The sequence below is a fragment of the Magnolia sinica genome, chromosome 15 (genome assembly GCF_029962835.1).
Source record: "Magnolia sinica isolate HGM2019 chromosome 15, MsV1, whole genome shotgun sequence".
NCBI lineage: Eukaryota > Viridiplantae > Streptophyta > Magnoliopsida > Magnoliales > Magnoliaceae > Magnolia > Magnolia sinica.
The window spans coordinates 72,404,458-72,414,663 of record NC_080587.1 but is presented as its reverse complement, the minus strand read 5'-3'; the positions used below and the strand labels follow the sequence as shown (position 1 = coordinate 72,414,663).

The following is a 10,206-nucleotide window of genomic DNA, read 5'->3' as shown; positions in this document are numbered from 1 at the left end:
GGAATTGACCGTGAAGTGAAGGGAATTGACCGTGAAATGAATTGAATTGATCGTGAGGTGAAGGGGAATTGCCAGAATTGACCGTGAAATGCATGGAATTGACTGTGAAATGAAGGGAATTAACAGTGAAATGAATTGAATTGACCGTGAAGTGAAGCGAATTGACCGTGAAATGAATTAAATTAACCGTGAAGTGAAGGGGAATCATCGGAATTGACCGTAAAATGCATGGAATTGACCATGAAATAAAGGGAATTAACCGTGAAATGAATTGAATTGACCGTGAAGTGAAGGGAATTGACCGTGAAGTAAAGGGGAATCACCAGAATTGACCGTGAAATGCATGGAATTGATCGTGAAATGAATTGAATTGACCATGAAGTAAAGGGGAATCACAAGAATTGACCGTGAAATGCATGGAATTGATCGTGAAGTGAAGGGAATTGACTGTGAAATGAATTGAGTTGACCGTGAAGTGAAGGGAATTAACCATGAAATGAATTGAATTAACCGTGAAATGAAGGGGAATTACCGGAATTGGCCGTGAAATGCATGAAATTGACCGTGAAATGAAAGGAATTGACTGTAGATTGATTGAAATTGACTGCAAAGTGAATGAAATTAATCGCGAAGTTAATGAAATTCACTGCGAACTAATTGAAATTGACCGCAAAGTGATTGAAATTGACCGTGAAGTGAATGAAATGGATTTTCAACCATTGACTTGATGGAATCTTAGAAAATAACCAGGTTGGTTGGCTAAAGTAGCTTCTCCTACCCCAAAATCATACTTGGTACATCAAGTAACTAATTTTGGTTTAGAAGATATTCTTGTTAAATGAATAAAGAAATAAATGAATAAAAAGAGAGAATATTTTTTTATATATGATTATATATTCATATTTATATAAATATGTATTAGAGAAAAATGTAAGGGGGAAAAAAGTTTTTCATGAAAAAAAAAAGGGGTTACGGATCGGCGCGGCACTATGGTTATGGCTACCGTTATAATAGGTAGCCATAAGGAAACCAGCTTTCAGAAATCAAAAAGCTAAAAAAGTAAGGGCATTTTCGACCTGAGAAATGGGGCCGTACAGCTGGGCTTATTTTTGGAAGCTAAAAAGCGAGTGGGCCTAAAAAGGTTGGTGGGCCATATACGGGTGGTACAGTAGGAAATTTCTCTACTCGCAGTGTGGGACATGTGCCTAATGTAATTGCACTTGAACGCGTTGTACCTGCTACGAGGAAGCAGTTCTAGTAAAAGCCTGCCACACGTGCGACGTATGATTGATCCAAACGACTTATCAGGCGGATTATATCTAGTAGAAACCTAACTTATAATTAGGCTGATCTTATCATTAGATTAAGTAAATACGGCCTTTGACTTGATTTCTTTTATCCATTCATCATTTTGTATCTGATTGGCCATATCATGATCAAATCTACCAAAATTTCTAGAAAAAAGATTCTATAATGTGGGTCAACCTTTATAACGGTTTGGATCTTGTATACATTTTTCCAATCACCACACAAAAAACGCGTGTGCAAAAAATGTTTACTCATCCGCGGTTCACTGCTTGGAAGCGGAGCGTTGAGGAGAAATTTCCAACTGGACTACCCATTTATGGCCCATTTACCTTTTTAAGCCCACTTCTTTTTACCTCCCCAGAATACTCCCCAGCCGATACGGACATCTTGCCACAGGTCGAAAATGCCCCTGCATTTTTTGCAAGTACAGTTGGACAGATGAGGACGAAAATACCCCTGCTCTTTAAAGTAAAACTATGGCTACGGATTATAAGCGTAGCCATAGATAAAATAATCCGTAGGCATAAGTATTGTAGGTCGGTGTGTCAGCCTTCCCCCACTCCTTTTTATATATTTTTTCTTTTTTTCACACACACTCACCCCCACACACTCGTGGGAATGAAGGGAATGATCTTGGAATTCGCTGGAGTTGCATATAGTCCACATTCAACTATAAAAATCATCAACTATTTGGGTAATGCTTTTCAGTTAGAGAAAATCTTGGGACCAGTGTTCAAAGTATCAGTATCGCTACAAGTTTCACTAGCCAAGGATACGAAAACAATATCGATATCGTCGATAATATCGTTGATAACCGGAAATGCGGGCAATACAAGCAACACCTAGAATTTACATAGTTGAAGATATTGGTGATTACATTAGTGATATTAACACATTGGTGATACAAGGGAGAGATGTTTGAAAGATGAAAAGACGGTGGTGTAAAGATGAAGAGAAAGATATTTAGAAGATGAAGAGTGGGGTGTTTGGAAGATGAAGAGAAAGGTATGTGGAAGATTTCGAGTTTGCCCCGCTCAACTTTCAGTTTGCCCCCCTGATATTTCATGTTTGCCCCGCTCAATTTTCAGTTTGTGACGCTCAATTTTCAGTTTGCCCCACTCAATTTCATGTTTGCCTTGTTGAATTTCGTGTTTGCCCCGTTGAATTTCATATTTGCCCTGCTCAATTTCCAGTTTGCCCTGCTCAATTTCATGTTTGCCCCGCTGAATTTCATGTTTGCCCTGCTCAATTTGTAGTTTGCCCCGTTGAATTTCGTGTTTGCCCCGCTCAAGTTCCAGTTTCCCCCGCTGAATTTCATGTTTGCCACGCTCAGTTTCCAGTTTCCCCCACTGAATTTCATGTTTGCCCCGCTCAATTTCATGTTTGCCCCGCTTAATTTTTAGTTTGCCTTGCTGAATTTCATATTTCATGTTTGCCCCATTGAATTTCATGCTTGCCCCATTCAATTTCATATTTGCCCCGCTCAATTTTGAGTTTGCCCCAATTAATTTCATGTTTGCCTCGCTCAATTTCATGTTTGCCCCGTTGAATTTCATGTTTGCCCCGCTCAATTTCGTGTTTGCCTCGCTTAATTTCCAGTTTCCCCCGTTGAATTTCTAGTTTCCCCCGCTTAATTTCATGTTTGCCCCGCTCAATTTCTAGTTTGCCCCTCTGAATTTTCTGTTTGCCCCGTTGATTTCTGGTCTTCTCTACTCCCGTAAAGAATCTCTACGAGAAATTTCCTACTTTACGACCCATTTATAGCCCACGGGAGTAGAGAAGACCAAAAATCTTAATGAGCCTCGCGTGAGTGAGATTATGGAAAGGCCTTGCCATACATCGGACAGATATGATAATTTTTAGCGATCGGGTCCACTCATCGGATCATAAATAATTTAATTCCTTCTTACGAGTAAAATAATGCACTCAACACGTAGATTTAGCATAAGATTATGAGGTACATTGTTAGATGATCCGTTTAACCTTTGCATATGGATTTTATAAAGGAAGGGCCCACATATTTAATAGCTTGGGTATCTCACAATCATGTTAAGTTCTCCACCTATTCAATGGTAAGTCATCGATAATATCGAGACTGAATCGATAGTATCGATAACTAATGATTTATGTCCATTGATGTAGATGGAAAAACTTGTATCGACATATATTAAGAGTGTCTCGATAATATCAAGATTCAATCTTCGATATATCGAGCGTTGCTCGATAATATCGACTTTCTCTTTGAAATGTCCAGCAGCCAATATTGAAATTTCAATAATTTCTCGATATATTGAGCATGTCCCGAAAATATCGACGTTCAAATCTCGATATATCGAGCAATGCTCGATAATATCGAACGATCTCTCGATATTATAAAAACCCTTTATATGCTGCATTTAATGTTTTCACCAAACACTTCATTATTTCGAGCATGAAATTGAGCGGGGCAAACTAGAAATTGAGCGGGGCAAACATGAAATTGAGTGGGGCAAACTGAAAATTGAGTGGGGCAAACATGAAATTCAGCAGGGCAAACTGAAAATATAGCGAGCCTAGCATGAAATTGAGCTGGGCAAACATTAAATAGAGGGATCCTAGCATCAAAGATTACAGCTACAACCAGTTTGGAGGATTTCATGTAACCCTAGCCAATATGGAAAATGACAAATGTAGAATGATAATATGTAGATGATAAAAGAAGATTTTAGCTAGGAAAATAGGAAGAAAAACGTACTTACGAGTGTTTTTCTTTGAAATGGGGTGAGAAAGGCATGTGTTTTGAAGAGCAGGGGTATTTCATGTTTGCCCCGTTCAATTTCTAGTTTGGCCATCTCAATTTCCGGTTTCCCCTGCTCAATTTCATGTTTGCCCGGCTGAATTTCGTGTTTGCCCCGCTCAATTTCTTTCTGACTTTATCGACAGGATGAATTGCAAATAAAAATTCCAGTGACGCATAAGATGTTTTTAATTGTGGGTATTCAATCACAACCGTTTCCTGTGGCGTGGTCCACCTAAGGTTTGGATCTACTTCATTTTTCGAAACATGCCTTAAAATGAGCCATCAAAATAAATAGACGAGTGTGTGTGAAAATTGTGTGAATATATATATATATATATATATATATATATATATATATATATATATATATATATATATATATATATATATATATATATATATATATATAAGGAGTGAGGGGAGGCTGCCACACCAGGCTATGGTGCTTATACTACGGTTATAATCCGTAGCTATAGAGGGCAGCTGGATCGCCGTGACCTTGCCGGATAGGCCAGCAACTGGCGGGGGATCGCTAGTTCGGTAAGCCTGCCCCGATACGGGTTTTTTGGTTAGGGCTGTGGATTATGTTATTTATGGCTACGGTTATAATCCGTAGCTATATGTCTACTTTAAAGAGCAAGTGTATTATCGTCCTCAACTGCTTCAACCGTTCTTGCAAAAAATGCAAGAGCATTTTCGACCTTTAGCAAGACATCCGTACGGCTGGGGAGTATTCTGGGGATGTAAAAAGAAATGGGCTTAAAAAGGTAAATGGGCCAAAAATGGGTCGTACAGTTGAAAATTGTCTATCTGGAGAAATTTCCAACTGTACAAGAAAAAAATGACAGTTGACCAAGCTTGTGACTCAGCTTAAGTCACCATGAGTCATGTCGAGTCGACTGAGTCCACAGTCAAACCCAATGGGTTGATTCAGGACCAAGCCACATTCACCAGCTAGTTCTTAGTGAATTGACTTGAAAGCTCGTCGAGTTGAGTTGACTCAACCTGGTTCTGAAGCAAATCACTGGGTTTTAGAATTGTGACCTATGTGTGGCCACATGTGCCAAAATTTGGTGGACATCTGAATTATGCATCGAGTGGGCCACAACATGTATGCTGAATGAAGGCAGTTGGCAGTTCTATTTACAACCTTCCATTGTTTCATACATGTGTGGCCCACCTGATGAGTTGATTGTCTGATATTTGGGCTAGGTACTATACACGGTACACCACCTAATGCATGCATTGGATATCCACATTTAGAAGTGCATGTGGAGAGGTATATGTGGGCTCAGGAGAGCTCTAGACCATCATGTATTTTATTTTACCAAGAGAAATCCAATACCAGGAGAGCCACCAATGCTCCCTGATTTTGCAAATGATCACCTTTAGCTGCTCCCAGAGCTACTGAAAGCCTATTCTTGAATTCTAGCAGTTCATTGGAGATCTGAGCTGCACCTAGAGGAAAAAAAAAAACCCATAGATCTATGTGACCAACTTGCCTATAAGTTCATATTGGAAGTAACAACACAATTACCATATAAGTGACTGGAAACACTGCCATTAGCTATGTACTCATAAACAAGCATTTGCTGGTTGTTTTCCTGGTAATATCCCAAAAGAATCAAAATATTTCGATGCCTGATCGATGACAAGTAGTGTACCTAATAGAAAATTAAAACTTCATTATATAACGTTTAAACGATAAGAAAAACCAGAAAATGCAGATATTGATGCATATCATTACACATGTGCATATGGTTGTATGCTATCTTGTAAAACAGAGATTTCTATAAAACAGACTGCCTAATCAGTCCAAAATATGTTATGCATAGACTTGTATGCTATAACACGGTCTATATTATATGTTTTACTTTGAAATTACAGAACTAGATCTACAATAAGAGCCTGAGCTCCCTGTTCAAAACTTCTCTGTTGTGCATCTAGTTTGTAGATGTGGGGTCCATGTTGGTCGATCCAAGCAATTGATCTGATGGCCCCATATGGATGGACCATTTCCCCTAATATCCCAAATTGGAAGATCCTAGCCATCGAATCTTTGGTCTTTCCTACACTGAATGTTGCTTATTTCTGCATTCCTTTTAACCACATATTTGCATGCCAACAGTGGGAAGGTTAGAGTTGACCAGTTGAGGGGATTTTTCGGGTATGGTCTATCCATGATGGGCCATCAGGTCAAGGGCTTGGATAAACCAACCATGGGCTTCATATGTACAAACTTATTGCAAATAGGGAATTTCCATGGTCGAAACAAATAGGGAACTTGGCCTCTTACAATAACTCTTTTAGAAGTATATAAAATTGTTTTATTTTTTGTTATTTTGAGCATTTAAATTTGCTTGTCTTTTATTTCCTTGGTTATACATATTGAAAGCTTTTTTTTTTGGTGGAGGTTATGAATTCGGCCCTTGATCGGTGTTTTTTATATTAAGAAAACAGTTATGCACCTAGTAAGCTATGTTTCGACTGAGCTGGCCCATTTGGGTGGTTGGTTCCAGTCCAAACTGGTCTGATCTGGGTGTTAAAACACAGGCTCTACCGACCCGATTCAGTGCATCCATAACTAAGTAACACGGGCTCTATTTCATAATCTCATGTGGATAAAGATGCAATAACCACTTTGATAAGTTCCTGATTAGGTGCACCAGGCCGCTTTTTGATGGCCACAATCATCCCATCATTAAGCAAACCCTTGTACACTTCTCCAAATATTCCTTGCCTGATCAGATTGATATCGCTGAAATTCTTTGTAGCCAGGTGTAACTCATCCAACATAAAACGCCTTGCCTCTCGCGAGTCGGATGGGTGAGGGCCACCTCTCAGAAGAGAGAATTCAATGGCTTGTCCTGCTGCAAATTATCAAGAAAACCACGTGATTACTTTCTTCAGACTGAAATCCACATGACTCCCACATACTCTTAAGTTGGCGTTTGGATACATTAAATAATTGAATTGCAATAATTAGTTCAATCTAGCAGAAATTACCAAATTATAAGTACCTTTGTAGTAATAGTATTCAAATTGCAGAAGTTACTTTCAAGTTGGAATTGGAAGGGATTTAACTGCTAAATGAATACTATGGAAGGTAAATGCAATTTGGCCATTTCCAGTTAATTGAACTGCTATCCCAATCGAATTCAGTAGTGCACCCAAACACATCCCAAAAGTAAGGCTATGTACCTTGAAGAGATGGATCTGAAGAACCTGTCTCAGAAGTTCTTGAAACACTCCTCTTACGTAGTAGGCAGAACCATAGGAATACAAGTAGTGCCACCAATCCAACAGCTCCTGCAGCGCCTCCAAGTATCACTGCAAGAGATGTTGTCATTTGGTACGTGCCACACTTCAATGATGCAGAACAGGAGCCTGGAAATATATATTCCTAAACATCGAAGCTGAAATATAAAGGACATTACTTGATGTCAACAGAATCACCAACTGAAGACCTAAAAAGGAATTATGGCCTGTTTGGCAGACACCTAAAGATTGGTCCATCTCATTTTAGTTAACTCTGATTATGCAGTAGGAATCATATTTTTTTGGACAACCAACAATCATGATCTCTAATACATAATTACAGTTATCTAAAATGAGAAAAACTCATTTTTAGGTGTCTACCAAACAGGCTCTTAGAAGATGCCAATGACATGTCCTAATTCAAGAAACCAAGATCAGAATTATCGAACACAGGAATGCTGATTCAAGAAAGCCCATCTTCAAGTGTCAAACTCCTGTGCCAGATGTGCAATCATTGCAGATGCCTGTGGCATCCGAGACTTTCATCACACATGCATGTTGAACATGATCGTTGATGTCATTTTTCTAATAATCTATTTCTTGATACACGTGTCCCACCTGATAAACGGACCAACCGGACTTTTGGGCTAATGGACATTCACCACAGGCACCAACCAACATCCCGGATCCTGCACACAAGCATTTGTGTTGGTTGAAGATGGGGCATCTGGAATTAGCATCACCTTGTCGAACCTGTTTCAATTACATGATTCGCATCTCCATATTGATAGTCCTAAGAAGGATCGATCTAGAGTCAATTTCCACTCTTTCTTATTGTTATAGAATTTTAAAATATAACATATTGCAACCAATTCCATGTTTCTTACTCCAAATCCAAAATCCTGTTATCCATCGATGATCATACTCTACTATGAATGAGGAAATAAAAGAAAAGAAGAGAAATCTTGAATTATGTCGACATATTTCAATTTCTGGCAAGAGTAGTTCAATACCCGCAACCTTTTCCCGCAAAAAGATCGCAGCACAATCTCAACAACGCTTCGCTTCATTCGCCAATCATCGATTGATTCAATCACATTCTCCACACACCCACATTGCCGATACAAAAAATCACCCACATTCACATCAAGAATCCTCCTTGGCAAATCCTTACAAACCGACAACCAATTGAAAAAAATGAGATACATAAAGACAGTTCCACCCAATTCCCCTCAAAACCAATCTGGAAAGTTCCTGTAAAGACAGTGAACCAATCCACCAAATGCTTCTTGAGTGTTTGAAGAGCACAGCTTGATTTGAACAAGCTTCACATCATATCAATTCAATCAAAATTCCCATTCGTGCATGTGTCGTCCTAATCAAAATTCACATGCATTCTTCCTCATTGGACCCCAACAAAACCTCCCACATCAATAGGAAAGAAATCGATGAATACCCAGATGCCGCCCCATGGCATCTAGAGAACAGTTCCACCTGCTCCTAAACGAATCTGATTCATGATCTCCCAATCGAAAACAATCCCAACTTGCCGGCTTTCAAAAAAATAAGACCCTCCAACTACTCTCGGATCCCAATACAACCAACACTCACCTTAGGCCAGGAGAATCTGTACTGTATTTGGATTAATTAAATCGAGTCCGCTTCTCTGTATCATCGTTTCGAATACCGACAATGCCGACAAATGGACAATGACCCCACACTGATAGTTTGGGTATAAAAACACCATCAAACTACCATTTCAAAGTTCAAACCAATTAAAATTTTCAAAACAAACATTTTTTTCTTCTTATTTTGATGTTTCAAAGAAAACCCATGTGAGCAAAATTCAAATGGATGGTAAAAAACCTCGCCCCAAAAAAACATGGGTCTTGAACAATACATACATAGAGAGAGAGAGAGAGAGAGAGAGAGAGAGAGAGAGAGAGATAGATATAGATATATTGAGAGAGAGAACATGGGTCTTGAATAGTATATACAGACAGAGAGAGAGAGAGAGAGAGAGAGAGAGAGAGAGAGAATTTGAATTATAGGGGCTGTAAAGCAGTTTGAACGGGTTGTCTGGTACTGCAACTTGGAGGGATTTGGATGTTTTTTTTTTGCCATCCTGTCCTATTTTTGGGATGTTGGGCAATGGCAGCAGAGAGAGAGAGACTCTTCCCCCCTTTAAAAAAAAAATTTAATTTAATTTTTTAAAAACCATATATCTATCTATTGAAAGCTGTGGGGTTGTGTTATTGTTAACATCCAGCTGCATTGACGTTGCTCCAACCGAAGGGGGTAAAAAAAATAATAATAAGAGCTTTGCTAAGCACATGTGCCAGAGTGTCCCACATGTGCAATAGAGAATCCATTCAGAAGGTTGGTCAAAATATGTAAGTGTTCTTGCACAAAAAATAGATCTGGTCCACCCAGCAGGTGGGCCACAATCTAAAAAACATCTGAACTGGTTAGAAATTTTCATCAGTAGAGTTTTTTTTTTTTTTTTTAAAAAAAAAAAATTTAAGAACGATTTTTAACCATTGATTTACATGGATAATGTTTGGATGGCATAGGTTATCCTATTAAAGTAATTACAGTGATGTAGATAATATGATTGTTTTGATATCATCAATGGGTCATGTGCCCAATATATTAATAGCCTAGTGACACACGTGTTACACATGCAACTCTTGAAAGGATTTTAGATGTAATCCAAGCTTCTACTTTGGATTTAAAACCCCCTCTTTAACAAGATTTGAAATTCCTTGTATTTAAAACCCACAATTACTTTATGATGCCAAACCTATAAGGGAATTTGAAATCCTCCCAAATCCATGGTGTCAAACTAACCCCAAGTCTAA

General features: G+C 38.7%; 1 protein-coding gene across 1 annotated transcript; it reads right to left on the bottom strand.

The window, feature by feature from the left end:
• Positions 1–5,411: 5,411 nt before the first annotated feature.
• LOC131226993 (receptor-like protein kinase THESEUS 1) lies at positions 5,412–9,112 on the bottom strand. Its single transcript, XM_058222681.1, has 5 exons — positions 8,359–9,112; positions 7,289–7,503; positions 6,725–6,957; positions 5,625–5,751; positions 5,412–5,539 (listed from the first exon to the last, which is right to left on the bottom strand). The coding sequence occupies exons 2-5, from the start codon at positions 7,434–7,436 to the stop codon at positions 5,412–5,414; spliced, it is 636 nt and encodes a 211-aa protein (XP_058078664.1). The 5' UTR covers positions 7,437–7,503; positions 8,359–9,112.
• Positions 9,113–10,206: the final 1,094 nt, after the last annotated feature.